At 36.8% G+C, this 19,570-nt stretch overlaps 1 protein-coding gene across 21 annotated transcripts in view; it reads left to right on the top strand.

Moving 5' to 3' along the window:
* Phldb2 (pleckstrin homology like domain family B member 2) overlaps positions 1-19,570 on the top strand; it is a 201,222-nt gene that overhangs the window by 166,285 nt on the left and 15,367 nt on the right. For 8 of the 21 annotated variants that reach the window (XM_046425215.2, XM_046425227.2, XM_046425218.2 and 5 more), the window contains 8 exons: positions 949-1,104; positions 2,036-2,146; positions 6,162-6,251; positions 9,599-9,742; positions 10,381-10,566; positions 13,269-13,409; positions 14,579-14,678; positions 18,311-18,331. In XM_046425215.2, coding sequence (XP_046281171.1) covers positions 949-1,104; positions 2,036-2,146; positions 6,162-6,251; positions 9,599-9,742; positions 10,381-10,566; positions 13,269-13,409; positions 14,579-14,678; positions 18,311-18,331 — 949 coding nt within the window. The remainder of the gene's footprint in view (positions 1-948; positions 1,105-2,035; positions 2,147-6,161; positions 6,252-9,598; positions 9,743-10,380; positions 10,567-13,268; positions 13,410-14,578; positions 14,679-18,310; positions 18,332-19,570) is intronic. The other 13 variants (XM_046425234.2, XM_046425233.2, XM_046425230.2 and 10 more) reach the window with 9 other exon arrangements.

Genomic DNA, 19,570 nt, shown 5'->3' with positions numbered 1-19,570 from the left:
GATTTTAATGGATTTATAAAAGGCTACTTTGAAAATTTGATCTCCAAAATTTTTAATAGCATTTTTTTAGAGCAGTTGTAGGTTCATAGCAAAATCGAGCAGAAGATAAAGAGATTTCCCATAAGCCCCTGCCCCACACATGCACAGCCTCCTCCATTATCAGTATTCCCCACCAAAATGGTTCAATGGTTCACAATTGCTGAACCTATAATAGTACATCATTATCACCCAGAATCCATGTCCAAATGATTTTGATTGCTTATTCCTCCAGAAAAATTATTTGAGCATGCATACCCTACATATATAAAACATTTAACCTATATTATAAATATATTTATTGCATGCATGCTCAAAGTATAAGTTTAAAATTGTGTATATGTACTATTCTACTGGTATGAATGTTAGAAAATATTTATTAAGCAAAGAAAGTAAAACTCTTCACATTCCACTGCATTGTGCTGTGTGCATTTTGGGTATATGAATCCTGCTTAGAGAATTCTGGCCTGAATTTTTCTGAATTTTGAATTATTTAATCTCCATACTAAAACCTTATATAAAAATTGTGGAAAAAAAAAGAATTTGCTTGAGAAACTATAGCTTACCTTTGATCTGCAGATAATGTTTAGGTTATTTGTTTAATTCTTTTTATACTTCATTATCCATTTTAAAGCTGCTTAGTAGATTTAAAGCAAGAATTTCTAAAGCATGGAGCAATCTAAAACAAAAGGTAAAGTAAATGCTGTGCTTTCCTGTGGTGTCCCCTTCAGTTCCACTGTAGAGGCACTGCTCTGGAGTTCAACTCCAAATGAGAGGATCATCGTATTCTAACACTGGTCCATGTTATAATCTAAAGTTATCTTGGACTATGACTTTTCATAATTGTTTCTTAATATTAAGAAGGTTGCAGCCATTCTGGTGTGTCTTCTTTTCATTTCCTTTTCTCCAAAGGATGCTGACCTGTTGGATGTTGAAAGCAAACACTTTGAAGACCTAGAATTCCAGCAGCTTGAGCATGAGAGCCGTCTGGATGAGGAAAAGGAGAACTTGACCCAACAGCTCCTGCGTGAAGTGGCTGAATATCAGCGGAACATAGTCAGTAGAAAGGTACCTTTCCCAGGTGATGTTTAATGTGAAAAATCAAGATATATTCTTCCTATGTGACAGTAAATAGCATTCATATAGCTATGGTATATGTGTGTCTTTGTATCTGAATATCTTTGTGTGTTTAATCCCATCATATTTAGCATATTATGGAGCCTGCCATATATATGGTAAATGGGGCTCTGAACACGTATCTTTACATAATGTTGTGGATGTATTCATGAGTAATACCCAATTTTATCTTTATGTAAAAACCAAGTCTAGAAAATCAGGAATTCAGATATTTGTTTTAAATTACTTCCTATTTAAAGCACAGTAACTAAATTCAGAATAATTCCATGAACAAAGTTTAATTTGGAATTTTCTGTTTCCATTGCTAAATAGTTCCCCAAACAGGCAGATAGCTTATTTATTGTTAGAAATGGTTCAGTCAAATACCATGCAGATTACTATTAACTCCACCCAACACTTAGCTGTCCTGTCCAGAATTTAGTTTCTATTCCAAAATTCAGAACTACGCCCCAGAACTCTAACCTGATAACACTGAAGGATAAAATTGAGGGAAGGATTAAAAAGTGACTTCTCCAACTCAGTTTAAATAAGAAATGCCATTGTTATCTTTTCCCAATCAGTCATCTTCCCAAATGACTTTAAAAATTAATTGATAGTCTAAATCAAGATTTCCTGTTGATTTCTGGACTCTTCAAATAGAATTTAAATCACTTGAACTGTGTTAACCTTAAGAAAGACATTGAACTTGGCAGGTCAAAGTAAATGCCTCCTTGTCTCTGGGTAATACCAACTGCCTATCACCTACTCAAATGTGGTCAACATTATTTCAGTTGTAAAGGCCTTCTCCCCTTTTCCCACTACAGACTAGCAAACCTTGGAATATCTAATGGGCACCTTTCTATGATGATCTTCTTTCCTACAGGAAAAAATTTCTGCACTGAAAAAACAAGCCAATCACATTGTTCAGCAGGCTCAGAGAGAACAAGACCATTTTGTAAAAGAAAAGAATAATTTAATAATGATGCTACAAAGAGTAAGTATTTCCTGTTCAGCACTGGTTATAATATAACAGAGCTTCCAACTCAGGGAAGGTTGCCTCTTTCAAAGTAAATGCCTTTTAAAAGTGAAAGCCTTCAGAATTAAGGAAGATTTTTGTGTACAGTTTTATTTAATTTTCCACACTAGTTAGCTGATCCTTTGCATGGTTAAAATTCAGCAGAAAATCTTTACTTTTCCTTATTTTCTTAAAAAAATCACATTTTCCATTAAATAGTTAAAATATATTCTAACACAAGTTTAGGGTAAATTTAAGGGAAAATATTCTTTTCACTGCTATCAAATATTGTGGCTCAGCTACACTAATGTTTTGAACTCCAATTATTTGTGCATGTGTCTTCCTGAAAATCGGAGTTAGATTGGCTTAATTGGGTTATTAGACACCCCAGGTGATTTGGTTAGAGGAGTAGCAAAATCATCCTCAAGAAAGGAACCATGTCCTTGTTTGTCCCAGCACCTAAAGTGACAAAGGGAGTCCTTCAGCTAAACTCAGTTAAAAGCAACCTGTATCCTGACTTTCTGACATGCTTCCTGGTATAATTTCATCAAACATAAAAGTTAATGGGTCCAGTCTCAAGGTTGAGCCAAGCATGCAGGCCACTACCTAGGAAAATAATATTTTGGCTCATGGAATATCAGATGGACCTAGAATGGGATACAGGAGGAAGACTAAATCCAGAATGCGAATTAGGGAAAGAGGCTGTACTGTGACTTCACATTCCTACCTACAAGAAATGAGCATTCCTGTCTAGTTCAGAAAGTCCCTAAGGTCCATGATTCTGGTATGAATCTGCCGGGGGTGTCTATGCAGCGCTCATGGGTTCCTGACACTGTCCTCCTGTCTTTCAGCAGCTAGAAATCTATAAATGGAGACTTTTCCATCCCAATCCCCTTCCCTGCTTTGTGGGGGTAAACTCTGTTGCCATCAGCTTCCCTACGACCACTTTACCTTTTGTGCAAATATTCAAAGGTATAACAAATTAGCATCATACGTATTTAAATAGCTGTTGTTGTTTTAGGGGAAAAAAAAGAGCAAAGAAAAAAATTTCTAAGTGGTAAGTCTTTAAAAAGGGGTAAGCACAATCACAGATATGACAGTTTCTCATTAGAAATACAGAAAAGAGAATTGGATTGTAAAACACATAAACCGTAAGTATTAATATTTTTGTTTTTCTAAAATAGCCTATAGACATTTTAATCCAAATCAAATTCCAGCAGGTATTTTTTGTAGCAATTGACAAACTGGGATTAATATTTATCCTCATATCACATATACAAATCCATCATTTCATGGATTCCACATTTGTGATTTTACCTTTTTGTTAAAATGTATTTGTAATCCCAAAATCTATACTTGTAGTCCTTTTGCAGTCATTCATATACATACACAGACCAGTGGAAGTTTTGAATCACCTAACATGCACATTCCCAGCCAGGGCTGAACGAGGCAGCATCCAATCTCCCCCTTCCAGCTCTCATACTGTAAACAAGTATCCTCCTGGTAGACCACTTAGGGTTGTGATTTCCTTTTTTTTTTTTTTTTTTTTTTTTTTTGCTTTTAGTTGGTGATTTTGCTGTTTCAAATGGCTCCCAAGCATGATGTTAAAGTGCTTCTAGTATTCCTAAGGGCAAGAAGGCTACTGTGTCTTCTGGAGAAAATACTTATGTTAGATGTTTCGCTTGCATGAGTTACATAATAATGCTGTTGAATTTTGTTAAATGTTAATTCATCAAGGACATATACTATAGAAAGTGTGTTCAAACAGAGACACACATAAAACAAAGTTATGTATTGATCAGTTTATGAAAATGTGACCAGAGGCTCATAGGAACTTAACCCTGGATTTCCTGAAGGAACAGTGGTTCAGTACTTAACCAATTTAATGTTTGTGGCAACAGTAAAGAATGTAACAACCACAGGTGCGAAAATTGGCTATATATGAAAATGCAAGGAGCCTAGAATAGCCAAAGCAGTTTAGAACAAGAGGAACAAAGTTGGAGGATTTTTACTACCTGATTTCAAGGTTTACTATAAAGCTACAGTATTTAAGATAGTATATAGTGCAGACATCCAGATATTCATATAGATCAATGGAACTGACACTAGAGTACAGAAATAGAACTGTATTATATAGTCTATTGATTTTTCACAAAGTTTCCAAGATAATTCAATAGGAAAAGGAAGTCTTTGCAACAAATTATGCTGGATCACCTGGGTAACCATGGAAAAAAATAAACATCGTATCCTCATATCACATATATAAATTAATTCAAGAGAGAGGAAAGACTTAAGAACAAAAAATTAACATGATAAAGATTCCAGAAGATAGCATGGGAATACAAATATATCTTCATGATCTGGTGAAAACAAAGATTTCTTACAGGAAATGACAGAGGACTTGAATCTAGAATATGCTAAAACTCCTACAACTCAATAATAAAGAATAAACATCAATACTTTAAAAAAAAAAGCAGGCAAAAGTCTTAAATAGACACTTCACAAAAGAATATATACTTAGAGCCACTAAGTCTCATTGACAAGTATTCATCATTAGTTATCAAGGAAATATAAATTTAAACAACAATGTGGTTCCATCTTGCACCACCTAAAATGACTTAGGTGAAAAAGTGAAGCTTTCACATGTTGGCAAGGATATGAAGCAACTGGAACTTTGAGGCATCATTGATATGAGTGTGAAATACACAGCCTTTTCAGAGAACTCCTTGAAAGTTTATTTTATAACTTTTACTATACACTCACCCTTTGACCCAGCCACTCTACTCCTAGCTATTTACACACTAAAAATAAAAACATGTATTTACCAAGAAAATGTATCAAGACTTTTTGAAGTAACTTTTTTTTTATATTAAACTGAAACTAGAAACAAAGTAAGTAGCTATGGAGAGGGACACAGATAAAGAACTCCTCACCAATACACAGGAGTGAACTACCATTGCTACAACATCACAGAGAAAAAGAGGGCAGTACAGAAGCATGCATACTGTATGGCTCATTTATGTCACAGAACAGGCAGAATTAGTGTAAAGCCAAGGGAATTGGAAGAGTGCTTGCTCATGGGTAGGGTTGACTGGAAGGGGGCATAAGAAAACATCTGGGTAATGGAAATGCTCTTTATCTTAGTTATGATGATCCATTCGTTAGAAGCCATCAAATTATTTTTTTTATTTTTTAATTTGTTTTAGTTAGTTATACATGACAGTAGAATGCATTTATGCACTTTGATATATCATACATAGGTGGATATAACATCTCATTTTTCTGAGTGTACATGCTGCAGAATCATATTGGTCATGTAGTCACATATATACATACAGTAATAATGTCTGTCTCATTCTACATCTTTTCTATCCCCACGTCCCTTCCTTTTCCCTCCCATCAATCAAATTATTTTCTTAACAGTTGTGTATTTCACTGTATGGAAATCATACCACCAGAACTAATGTGACCCATAAATAGTGTTCCTAAAGTTTGTTTAATACTGGATTAATTTAAGTGGATCATAGACCCAACTTCAAAAGCTAACACCATAAGGTTTCCAAAATAAAACCTATCTGTGGATTATTATGCTACATCACCTGAAGGTACACGATTACCTTTTACTTAGGAGGATAAAAAAATGATTTTAGAAAATATACAAAAGGCAGGGACTGAGTGGCCCTCTGGTGTTCCTCCCTCCATTTTTGGTCCAACTAGAACACCCGACTTATTTTTTTCTTAAATATGCTTACACTTTGTAAAATTAATCCTGAATGGAAGGTTATAGAACTAAATATAATTGAAAACAACTCAAGCATCATGTAGCTAGCAGAAGGTGAGATATATACTAACAGGAAGTTCTGACTGAGTGTGAGGAGGGGAGGTGGAAATGGGAGGAGCATGAAGGATTTTGATGTTCATCTCTCGCGCAATCTCTGTGCTTCTGTGGTACCCAAGGTCAACTCTGTGCTTAACAAATTTTGTGTTTCTTCAGGAAAAGGAAAATCTTTGTAATTTGGAAAAGAAATACTCCAGCCTTTCTGGGGGAAAAGGGTTTCCTGTTAACCCCAGTACGCTCAAAGAGGTAAGCTGTGATTCTACCTGTCCATCATAGCACCTTAGAAAAGAGGAGCTGTGCCACAGTGTTGGAGCAAAAATATTACTAACCAAAGAGATGTAAACGAGCACCCAGTGCTTGGATGGTTTTCCTGCCTCTCATCATTTGTGCTTTGAGAATTCCAGGGATAATCTTTATGTCTAATTCACTGTGCACGAGCGTGAGCGTGTGTGAGCATGTGTGTGTGTGTGTGTGTGTGTAGTTTGCTTGGAATTGACATTGTGGAGTAACTTGGAGTTTTGAAATATTTAGGATCTAGACCAAGATGAGTCTTCCCTTCTTCTCTTTCCTCCTTTCCCTTTCTTTACTTCTCTTTCTCTGTAGTTTTATACAAGAAAATGTCCCCAAACATTTAAGAAGATTGTTTGCTTTCTTTCTTTTTTTTTTTTAAAAGAGAGAGAGAGAGAGAATTTTTTAATATTTATTTTTTAGTTCTCGGCGGACACAACATCTTTGTTTGTATGTGGTGCTGAGGATCGAACCCGGGCCGCACGCATGCCAAGCGAGCGCGCTACCGCTTGAGCCACATCCCCAGCCCCGCTTTCTTTCTTTTCTTGAGCTCTTTCCCCCACCACATGTTTTTTGCTGCTTCCTCCCCTGAATTGGGAACCTTTGTTTATAGTAGGCTATATTTATCCTAAATCTATTGTTCCCTAGTCCCCAACACTTCTCTTTCCCAAATGTCCTCTTATAAAGCTACACTGTCTCATGGGTAGAATATTTTAGCTCTGATTTGGAAAATTATAATGCTGACTGAGAAAGAAATCATTTTCTTTTATTTGCATTTACAAGCTCAGGAAAAGGTTAGCTTCTACATAAAATTTTGCATAACCAAAAAATTTGCTTTTGTTGATAAGTTACTTAACAAAAGACAGCAGAGTTAGGAGTTTCTAGACAAAAGATTTTTTTTTTTTGTAGGTGTATGAAGTAAATTGCTCATCACAATAAAAGTGTGACTCAGGGTGTACTTCAGAAGCATTTTTTAAAAAATATATTTCTATGACCATTTCATCAGACTATTATTTTTACAGTTTCTCTCCATTATTCAGAACATGGAACTGGCAGGTTCGATGAACAAAGGGTGGTTTGTAAATGGAGTGTAGTGGCATAAGATAATGTCAAGGAGGTGGTTAGGAACAGGCCTTATGAGTCATGTTGGTGAAATGCAGCTTATCTTAGGTGTGATGGGAACCCCTCAAGTGGCTTTAAGAAGGAAGGTGATATTATGTTAAAGATCACTCTGGGCTGCTAGTGAATACTGGATCATGAGGAGTTGAGGAGAGGCAGGGACGCTAGCATGAAGATGATTGTAGTTGTGTAGCCTGGAGATGGTGGGGCTTTAACTAGAGCAACAGCAGAGAGGTGGAGAAAATGAGTTGGATTTAGTATATATTTAGAGGTAGAACTGAAAGTTCTTGCTGATAGATTATGTGTATGGATGAAGTAAATAAAGGGAAGTGTCAGGAGACATGCCAATTGCAGCTTGAATAGTGAGGTCGATGGTGAGTACCTTTTCCTGAAAGAGGAAATTCTGGAGAAAGAGTAGGTTTAGGAGGGAAGATTTGGAGTTTGACCTGGGCATTGTGAGTTTGAAGGTCTGTGGCATCCGAATGAATTAAGCAGGTCCAATACTTTATCTATCAATAGAAGAATAAAATTTTTCCTTTTCTACTAATGAATTGGTCTTTTTTTTTTCTGCAGACCATGGTTTCAAACATACATTTGGTTTTTGGTTATTTGGGGCATCTCTGCCACTAGTGCTTATTGAGCAGCTGTTTCCTCTATTATCTACTAAGCAAACTTGACTTCTGTTTGGATTTTTTTACTGTCTTTTTGCATCCTCTTTCATACTCATATTCTCTCTCCCTCCCTCCCTCCCTCCCTCTCCCCCCTCTCCTTTTTCCTACTTTTGAGAAGTGATATTTATAACCTAACTCCTTAAAAGAGCTTTTGACAAGCAGCATACATTTTTGAAGCAATGAATTGTATTGAATTGAATTGTATCTTGGCTTTGAAACACTCTAGCAACTGAGCAGAAGAATAGCTCCATGTTGTTAATTTTCTTTTTGATTCATTATCACAGGCAAAATGGAATTTGACAACTTTGTTGACTACTTCCTTTCTTCTGTTTAATCTTACACCTGGCTCTTTCTGAAGTGGAAGACTTTGATAGATCCAAATTATAAAAAGTCAATTCTAGTTTTTTTTCCACTTTGTTGTAACTATAAGTTCTCAGTAAAAACTTTGATTTCCTTCCTGGACTTTTCGTTTCAACAGCATCACATCACAATGCCATATCTTTTCTAGAGTCACTTTTTGAAAGGATTGATGGGCTAATAGAAGACACTGAGTGTTAAATTTAACTTGCTTTTAAAGGAGTATTATTTTATGCTTTATTCTTTTTTTCAGATTGTTTTATTGGTATGGCAAAAATCATAAGTGCTCTGTGTAATTCCTTTACATGATAATTTACAGGTGCCTTTTCCACAAATAAAAATTCAGGAGTTCTGATTTTTCAACTGATTTTCAGTTGAATCAAAACTGAATTATTGAGTTTGAAAATAACTGGAAATTCTCTGTCCTAGAGATAGAACTGAGAGCTGGAGAAACTACCTTGAGTTGAAACACCCTCCAGTTGCAACTCTACCTTAGAGTTGTATGTGTGTGTTTGTGTGTCCGTGTGTATGTGTATTCACTTGAATGAGAAGATAGTGTCCTTTTTATTCTCATGTGATTGAGATGCTCAAAAGTTAAATTCCATTACAAATGAATTACTGTTTTATAAGTCTTTTCTTAGTGTAAACCCAGTATCCCTCAGCCCACTTTTATTGACCCTCTAACTCATCAGGAAACAGCAGGCTCATCAGGAACTAAGCAGGTTCAATAGTAAGAGTGAAGATTTGTGGAAAAGGCTCTTGAATCAGGCAGTGAGTGATTGCATTGTCAATTTTGTACCTCAGATTTTTTGATGTGTGATTCTTTCAATGTATGTGTAGTGACAACCTCATTCCATCCACAGAATGAATCCTGATGCCTCTGGATATTTTGAATTCGAAGGTGTTGGGTTATTGATAATATAGTCATTCTGATTTCACCAGAAAAATTCTGTTTAATGTTTGCAATGCCATTTGTCAAGATTAAAACACCATAAATCCATTTTAATTGCTGATTATTTCCTTGATGAAACATTTGATCATACCCAGATAGCTGGCTGTGCCGCTCTCAGCTAACTCCATTGTACTGGGAACATTAATACTCTCGCATGCCTCAGCTTTTGCTTTCTGTGTGTCTAACTTCTGAATTCCTCCTTTTAGGGCTATCTCAGTGTAAGTGAAATTAATGAGCCATGTGGCAATTCCACGAATCTGTCCCCTTCCACTCAGTTCCCTGCTGATGCTGATGCTGTTGTCACTGAGCCCGCCTCAGCTGTGCCGGTGAGCCAGCCACAGAGTACGGAGGTGTGTTGGCATGACATTTCATTCATTCACTGCTTTTCCTCATGTCAAAAATTAACCCACGGTTAACTGAGAATAAGCAAAATGAAAGTATGTGTGACAGATACATGTCTATTTGATCAGAGGGCCAGAGCGATGTTAAGTTTATAAAATGTACTGATTTGGGAGTTTTCCTCCACCACAGAAAATGCTAGATACATGAAATATGAGGTACAGGGGGGCGGGGGGACTAGAAGAAGTAATGTCAAACAAATGAGCTCAATGCTTTAGCACTCTAACCCAGTCTAGTATTCTTAGAAACTAAGAAGTCGTTCTACAATTGTTGGTTTGAATCACCTTTTCAGTTTGACTCTGTTTTTTATTTTGTTTTGCAATCTGAATATTTTTTAGTGTTATACGTTTTTAAAAGCATTCTTGGGAGTGTCCCATAATAGTAAACTACAATGCCCTCTAAGGATTCAAGATGCTTGTTTGTAGTGTGGGATTTTTAACAAGACTCTGAATTGAAAGAGTCTGTCCATCATTTGTGACTTCTTGATTAACTTATAACAAAATAGAACAGATCATCAATTTCATTTCTTTGTCTTTTTCCTTTCATTTCATGTGGACACATGTATATACATTTTCTTTCTCCTATAAAGCAAAGACCACCTGTCTGTTCTGGATTTATGTTTCCTTCCACTCTTTCTCCTCATCCTGTCATTCAACCTTCATCAACCCCTTGGCCCGAAGTCATGGCTCCACCTGTTGATCCTTTCCCTTTAAATGACACACCTCCTCCTCTACCAGCTAAGAAACACAGAAGCCAACAGCAACAGGAACCACAGGTAATTAGGGACTAGTATTTAGGGTGTGGGAATTTTACCTTGATGACAAAGTTACTTATGTGGAATCTTTCTTCAACTTTTCCAGAAGAGGATTCATACTTCTCTGCTTTTATCTTAGATTTTTTTTGTATGTTCTAAGAGTGTTGGGATTATTATAAAGCTTTGAGATCTTATTCATCCACAACTGGCAAATTTTACATCTTTATGTTTCATTTCCCATTACAAAATATTACAACTTTTCTAAGTCTTTCTCAAGATGCTAATAGGTATTTCCATAAAATCCATCATATAATAGTTGTGTTGCCAACACCAAATGTTTTTAGTATGTATTATTGAAACCATATAGAATTCATTCCCTTGCTATATACCAAAATTTGCTAAGCACTTTATAAATATCTCTTGAGCCTTCTAACAATGCATTGAAATAAGATTTATATCTGTCTTGAATTTAGGAAATTGAGGCTTAAATAGCTAAGCATCTTGTCCAAGGTCACATCACAGTAGAGCATTTGGTCCATAGAAAACCCAGTTTTTATTGAGCATATTTTTAAATAAACAATTCATTATTATATTGCATTCATTTTAGTATGTGTACATGTGAATTAATTCTTAGTTATTTTTAAAAAAATCTATTTCAAGACTCCATCTCAACTGTTTAATCATTAGTTCCTCAAAGTATAGGAGCCCTGGTTTGTTATGCCAAGTCCTTACATTTCCTTACATTCCTTTACTATCAGCATTTGTTACAGATTGTATCCTGTATTGCCTCACTTCCTTCAGGGTACTGTCTCCTAAATTGATATAAAAAAGAACTGATGCATTATAATTATATGTAGACATGGGATTCATTGTAGTGTGTTGATATGTGGGCACAGCATAATTTGGTAGATTTGTTCCCCAAGACTTCCCCATGCTCTCCCTTCTCCCTCCTTCTAGACCCCCTTCCTCTACTCTCTTCATCTCCCTTGTATTTTAATGAGGTCCCCCTCCTTTTTTAAATAAATTTTCTATTCTCTTCCCTCTCTCTCTCCCCCTCCCTCCTTCTTTCTCTCCCTCCCTCCCAGCCCCCTCTTTCTCTAATATGAGAGAAATCATTTCACCAATAATAGAAGGGAAGTCAGTAGAGCAGAGCAAGCAGATCTGGGAGAGGGAGGAGAGAAGGAAACGGAAGGTACCAGGAAAGAGATTGATCAAATTATGTTATGTGCATGTACGAATATAGCATAATGAATCCCATTATTATATATAATTATAATGCACCAATAAAAAAGAGTTGATGAAAAGAGTGGATCAAAACAGGTGATATGTAGAAGAATGAAGAACTAAATGCCTCCAATTTTGATGTTATGTTTATTGCATTAATAGTTTCATTCAGGTTAAAAGACGTCTCTGGTAGCAAAACAATCACAGTTTTCAAACCTGTTGTTTTCTGCCAAATATCAGTTAGATTATGTTTTCAAGGGCTTTTGTTACCTATTTATTATTTTATTAAGCTACCATTATGAGATATCGAGAAGTTTTGAATTTTGGCATTTGTGACATTTGGTCATAGCAGAAAAAAAGATTGAAGTGTTCTGATGTCGTCTAACAAAAATGTAGAGCATGCATTAACCAAACCATGAAGTTTTATTATTAAAATGTGAACTACCTGGCCATGAATTCTAGCTCTGCCACTTTTCAGCTATGTGACCTTGGGCAAGTTTACTGAACCTCTCTGCCTCCCAAATTCTTCATTTGTAAAACAAGCATGCAGAATCTGCCTCACAGGAATGTTATGAGTTGAATGAGATAAGGCATGTAGAGCAGTTAACCTGGCACACAGTACACTCTTAGTAGATTTTGGCAACTATAAATAGATAATTGTAAAGTTAAAATTTGTCATAATTAGCATTCATTCATTTTTATATATTTCAAAAGCTTGAACACAGTATTAAAATGATCAAACCTAAAGAAACTTTAATTAAGAAATCATGTTACTATTGAAGACATCTGGGGGAGGAGGCCAAGAAAAATTTGGATAAAGTTCAAATTGACACAGTCTTGCCTTAGAAATCTAGGGGAAAAGAAAGAAGGGTGGGGGGAAAGGAAGGAGTTACTGTAGGATTTTTAATTATGCAGGATTACTACTGTAAGATCTCTTTGGCCAAGATCTTTTAAAATATAAGAATAACGTAGAAGAAACCTTTATGGATCTTTATATGGATTTAGAGTGTGTTTATGTGACTGAAATTATTACCACTTTCAAACACCTTCCAATTGTTCATTCTTTCTCTTTATCCTCCTCCTCTTCCCCTTTCTTGTCCCCCTCACTTTGGGATCTGTCCATCACATAGACCCATCTAAACAGACCAGGGAAGAAACTGCTTACTTGCTCTGGCCACTGGCTGTCCCTGCCATCCAAGTGGTGGCCATCATAATAATTCATAACTTGTCCTGAGGCCTCAAAGTAGCAAGCACTATAGAAGTAAAAGGTGGATTTATAAAATATGTTCTAGGTTCAGTTACAAATTCTTCCAGTGTTTATTGTCTTATCAAACGTTATCCCAAATCTGTTAATGAACACAAGGATAAGTTCAATAATTTAAAAAAAAAATCTGTGTTAAATTCCAAAACTTCTTTTTAAATGCATAATTCTTCATTTTTTTAGTGATCTGTTTCAGTTAGTCAAGTTTTGCTATTTTGCTTTACATTTGTATTTAAAGCACTTTAGAAGTCTGGAAGAGAGGAAAAAACAACATAAAGAAGGCCTCTATCTGAGTGACACTTTGCCTCGAAAGAAAACCACACCTTCCATCTCCCCACATTTCAGCAGTGCTACAATGGGGAGAAGCTCCACCCCAAAGGTAGGACACGGAAGAGCCACGGGCTTCACAATCCGTGAGTCTTCTCCTTATATTCACTGATGTTCAAAGGCCTTTAAGAACAGTGCTAAATAATAAACCATTAAATGTGCTTGTTCAGCAGACATCACCACTAAATCAGCTTTTCTATCCTGTTCAGAGGATATTTGAAATTGTACTTTCTAGGGTAAAAGAACATGGTCCAGGATCTTTTCTGTCACCACAGTACAGGTGGTGTGGCTCACTTCTACTCCCGTGATGGACACTCAAATCTGCATCCCAGATCTAGTAATGAGAAGCTCTGGGTTTCAGGAATAATAGCACCAAATATTTATTGGGTTATTTCTAAGTTCCTGACCCTGGGGTTAACTTATTTTTGTCAACTGTCTTATTTTAAAACCCAGCAATATACTATATAAAGGGGTTCTTATTAATTATTATTCTAGTTGTATGTATGGATAACTTGAAGTGTAATGAAGCTAAGTGACTTACTTTGTGGAGCCAGAATGTGAACCTGTTTGTTCTGACACCTGTACCCTCCCTCTCATACTGCTGATGTGTCCAAGGGGTCATTGAAGAAACAGAAGAAGTGACAAATGAGAAGGGCTTCCTTAGTGGAAAAGACTTTGGACCCTTCTCCTGCCCTTAAGCAGACTATCTGTGTTTTGATTTATTTTATAAATTGGTATCTCAGATGTATGTTATTTACATAAAGGAGTTTGCTCTTTAAAGAGAAAGCTAAAACCAGTGAAGTATCAGTAGGTTTCTCCAGTTTTCAACCTACATATAATAAAGGCAGATGGAAATTGGTACATTTAGAACAAATGTAAATCTTCCCTGTCCTTGTGCATGATGTGCATGCATTCCTGCCCCTGCATCTGCCCTCTGCTCCTTATGCATGAAGAACTTGCAGACAGTGTCTTCTCCCCACTGTCTTCACTCGTGGAATTGCTGCCATCAGAGGAAATGCTGTGATGTTGAGACTGCCATGGAGCTTCTTGGGAGGGACAGCAGCTGACCTGTACCAGTTAGCATCAATAAACAGGACACAAGAGCCTACCCTCTCTGCCCTCCACATTTAGACAGGAGCTATGGAAACAGGGATGTGGCCATTTCCTGAAGAACCATTTGGTGTGCATTTTGGTTGAAGTGTACCCTCCTGGTTCCCACAGGCTCACCTGCCTCTGGGACAGAGCAACAGCTGTGGCAGTGTGCTCCCTCACTCGCTGGCAACCATGACCAAAGACTCAGAATCTCGGAGGATGCTCAGAGGTAAGTGTCTTTTAAATCAAATACCACGTTAGAATTAGAATTCCTCAGGGAAGAATTACATTACTCTTCAATGTTTCACTTTGGAGGAGGGATATATGTATATTCTCATTGCATCGAGATGATTTTTCCTATTTATGCATAAAGCTGATCCATTTTAAACATATTCATTGTACTTCATAAATTCAATAGAACTCTCCAACCAGGAAGACCCCTAGAGAATTATTAACCTTCTCATTTGATTGGTAGAAAGAAAAGAGAAACCACTGAGATCCAGGGAGATGATCAGGGTGCTTAACCAAGACCACTCTCCTGGTTTGTGGCTGAGCCACTTTGTTGAATGAGCCTTGAGCTGAAGTCACTGAGTTGACACATACATAGATCACTGGTGGCCCACAGCAGAATTTCACTGGGCCTTTGATGTAGGCTCAAGCTCTTATACCATGTAGTCACTCTGTTTTAGATGGACTTTGATTCTTCCCATATTTTCTTTGTAATATTTCTTTGTATTATTGTGTGTTTATGAGAGTCTAAAATAGTCTTCATGAAGCTGGAAGAATTACTCTAACATAGTTCCAGAAGTGAGCTTCTCCTTGAGATAGATTTATAATGGTCTTAACATTTGAGCAGAAGAATTCTAGGTACCGAGAATACAAATAAATGACCATCCTTGCCTTAAAATGCATAGTCTAGTGAGGGAGAAGGCACAAAACAGATGACTTCAGCAATATGCGGTCAATGCAGTACATCCTGACAGTATGACCAGGATGTACATGGAAAAGCTAGCGGGATGGCAGGTGTTGGCTCCACACACATTCAGACATTGATGGGATTGAAACCACTCCCTCTGAACAGGCTGAAATTTAATTCTTTTTTTTTTTTTAGTTTTCAATGGACCTATTTATTTATTTATTTATTTATGGTGCTGAGTGTCTCACACATGCTAGGCAAGCACTCTACCACTGAGCCACAACCCCAGCCCCTGAAATTCAACTTTGACTGCTTGGCCACTCTGCTTGTGGTGCTGAGGGATAATCACTGATTTCCCACCAGCAGAGAAAAAGTGTATATATATATATAAAAGTGTGTAATCATATATGTAAATAAGTTTATAAATACATGTGATTATGTATGTATGTGTTTATATGACATATATATTTGAACAAGGCTTTCAAATTATTACTAGTGCTTCACACTAGAAGTTATTTAAGAGGCCATAGATTCAGGAAAGGTTGATATGTATCAGAAATGTTTACACTGGTGATATTTAAATAAAATACACTTGATTGACCTTCTCTATTTTTTATATAATTCTTCATAAGCTAAAATATCTCTTAACATTCATAAATAATAAACATAAATGAGTCTTTCTATTTCAGCTCTCATGTATCATTGTTAACCTGTGGGTCAAGTCTATTTTCTGTTGAAGTATTTTTCTGTACTATTAATAAACTTCTTTTTAAATGTATTTTTTCCACTGGCTGAAAATGTCAAAGCTTGGTTTGGCCATGATACCAACTAAAACCATTCACATGTTCATGTGCTTTTTGTATTAGAGTGATTTAAGGAAAGATTGAGCACTAAGGATGGAGGGTGGGATCACAAATGATTTAATTCTGTGAAGAGCTATTAACATTATCATGTCTGCAGATTCTTGTTAAAATACTATGAAACTGAAGGAATGCTTCAACTTTGTTTTCTAATCTCTGTTCTCCCTCAACAAATGGGACTCCTCATGATAGTTTCATAAAGGAAAACTGAGCCAATTTTCTTATATCATATGATGGATGTGCGACCTGCAAAATCTTCTGTGTTTGATTTATCTTTTGTGAGCGTCTCTTTCACTGATAATGTCTTCTGTGCACCTGAGAAGACAGCAGTGTCAGTCTTTGCTGCAGCTCTGAAATGGGGTTCTGCTGAAAGAGTGTGTGCAAGGATAGGGCAGCTTCTGAGGAAATAGAATACCATTGTACCTGTGTCGATCCAGGAGATATGTCCTGTGAGTTCAGGGTCAGGTTCCCCCACCTAGAGAAGTGGGTCAGAGATGGTAGTTCTTACAGCCACTACCATGGTAAAAGTGGCAGCAGAGCCCATACAGGTGGCTCACAGAGACCAGGAGGAATGAATCCTGTATTCATTTAGATTTAAGAGTTAATACAGGCCATAGATTCAGGAAAGGTTGATATGTCTGGCATCTATTGGTTTTGTTAAAATAGCAAATGCAATTCAAACTCTAGGGTTTTGATAAACAACTGTACCTAACACCTTTGGATTAACTGAAATTTAGTAGACTTTATCATTTGTTTTTTACCTACACAATTAACTTAAGTGCACCATTTTTTTGCTGCTATTCATAATGGATGCATCAAGGACGATGGTGTAAGTATAAGCCTTCCCACATCAGTATCATTTTCAAGGCCCTGACAGTGGGACTCCCACAAAGATCTTGAAAACAAAGTTAAAAGCTGAGAGCTGAGGAACCCAACTCCTGAGGTTGTAATGGTCTTTGGTTTTTGCACAACTTATCAATTGTTCCTTTGTAAGCTTTAGAATGAATGAAATCTTTGTCCTTTTGTTTTTATTAAATACAGGAAAGTCCAAGAAAGGTATGATAACTTCCTTGTGTGCTGTTTTTGTTTCCAGCAAATATAGAAAGGTCATTGTCAAGTCATTGTTAAGAAATGAGTGGATTTTAAATTCTACAATGTGGATTTTTAGGCTAATGATTATTCCTTTGACACAATAGAGAAAAAAAACGTTGCATATTTGCACAAAAACATAATGCTGGGGGCAGCTGCTGTCCATTCACAGGCAGCTGCATGACCCTCTTGGTCTTGGCCTTTTATCATAAGGTCAGACCATGCAGGAAATATGGGCACTGTGGGACCACTGATTTGTAAGGCTCAGGATCTATATAAAGAGAAGAGTGAGCATTGTGATGTATATAAGCTAAGCTTAAAATATGCTGTATCTCCTTTATAAAGACCAGGTAAAAATAAATCAGGCAGGCTGTGAGGGGTGGGACAGAAGGATTTACGAAGCTCCTACTTATTCATTCCACTTAAGCCTGTTTTAAAGAAGACTTGGTAGAGACTGGGGTAGCTTACATGACTGACTTGAATAAGCAAACTGGCTATTACAGAGGGGAATTAGGAAGATGTAAGATGTTAGAAGACTTGTCATTGAAGCTTGATGGACTGCTTCAGATTGTTGAATGACATTTTTCAAACCTCTCTCTTAAAAACTACTTGCTATTGTCTGCTTGGGGGGAAAAAGAGTTGTTTTGTAAATATAACTTATTCTTGCTCTTCCTATTTTCTGGTTGATGTGTAAGGGTAAAATGTTTTTTTCCCTCTAAAATTGCTTTTTTACTAACTATGCATGTATCTTAAGAATTTTTTTAACTTCTTGGGTTTTCACTGTAAAATTAGATTTAATCTAGAAATGTGAACATCATCCTGTGTTGCTCAGGTATTGTTACTAACACCATCAGAGACTGCATGTGGGAAGTGTTGGATATTTTTCCTGTTGCCTTGTCATCCTTTTGATCTTATATCTTTTTCCCTTTCTCCATCCTTCTCCTCATCCATTCCTGACTTGTCCTGTATCTTCTTCTGGCTGTGGACTGTCATTAGGAAGAATCAATTCCTTAGCAGGTGAGCTATGAGAGGCTGAAGTGTTGGAAATCTGGCTCATTCTACAATTTTAGATCACCTCATTTTTCATGTGAAGACCTAGATAACCATGTAAAAGTTTGTAGCACACATTTTGAATATATTGGCAAGACTCTATATCTCACATGGCTAACTCCAAAAGGCCCTTGGGTCCACTTATCCAGAATTCATACAGACTGGCATTAACAATAATGATAATGATAATGAATGGACCCAACACATCCAATTTGTTGGCTTTCTTGGGCAAGGAAGAGAGCAGAGTTGTTTTGTTTCCTAGTGTATGCTATGAGACAAGCCTCAGATATTACCAGTTCTCACTTTATAAACCCCCTTTAAGCACTATATTTGTCTGGATGGCAAGAATTTAGGGAATTTTCAAGGCCCTTTTTCCTTCTTAGTTGTTGCTGAATGTTATTCTTGCTTATATAATCAAAACATAAAAACAAAATCCAAGTAGACATGGGTTGGAAAAATGACAAGTCTCATTTTTACCAGCCTAATTCTGTTGTCCTGCCCCCAAAAGTAGAAGTATTCCACTTCCATATCTGGCCACTAATATAAGGAATTTACAGCTGAATAAAAACACCATTCAATGACTTTTTTTAATAACAGTCATGTATTAAATAAATGGGGATCCTGTGGTTAGCAGGACATTCCTGTCCTCCCTGACAGAGCTAACTTGGTGGATGCTTAGCCCAGTTTATGGCTATCCCAGAGCTCCTTTCTGCACTAGTGGTGCCTCCTGGGCTCCTACCAATTACCCTCCTTCAGCCCCAAGCTTTTCTATGAGGTTTCCTTTCTGGAAAGGACCAATGCTTTTGCATGGCTGGGCCAGAGCCTGAATTTCCAGACCAGCTCTTCATGATCATACAAGTACAATTCTAGGATCCCAGAAGAGAGGTCCTGGCCCTTATTTATTATGGTAGGTAAAACTTTTTTAAAAACTTGTTCAATAAGGAAGAGGTCAAGCCAAGTGACAGTTGGGTTCACTGTTACCAGTGAAGTGCTGCCAGTTGGCAGAAATGTGTAGCTCCGTAAGGGGGACATCCCTGCTCATGTTGGATGTAAGGCAAATGAAAATCCTGTTCTGGGAAAACATAGACTCATTAGCCATAGGGTTTTCCATTTAAGCTGCAATGAAAATAGAAGTGGCATATCCTGTCACCTGGATGACTAGAAGATTCTTTCAAATAGAGTTAAACCTCGGTGAATATCAAGTTG

Source organism: Marmota monax, unplaced genomic scaffold, assembly GCF_021218885.2.
Source record: "Marmota monax isolate L192 unplaced genomic scaffold, Marmota_monax_Labrador192_F-V1.1 WCK01_AAM20220418_F8-fsc00119, whole genome shotgun sequence".
Classification (NCBI taxonomy): domain Eukaryota; kingdom Metazoa; phylum Chordata; class Mammalia; order Rodentia; family Sciuridae; genus Marmota; species Marmota monax.
The sequence above is the reverse complement of the archived record's forward strand: the minus strand, read 5'-3'. Positions and strand labels throughout refer to the sequence as shown.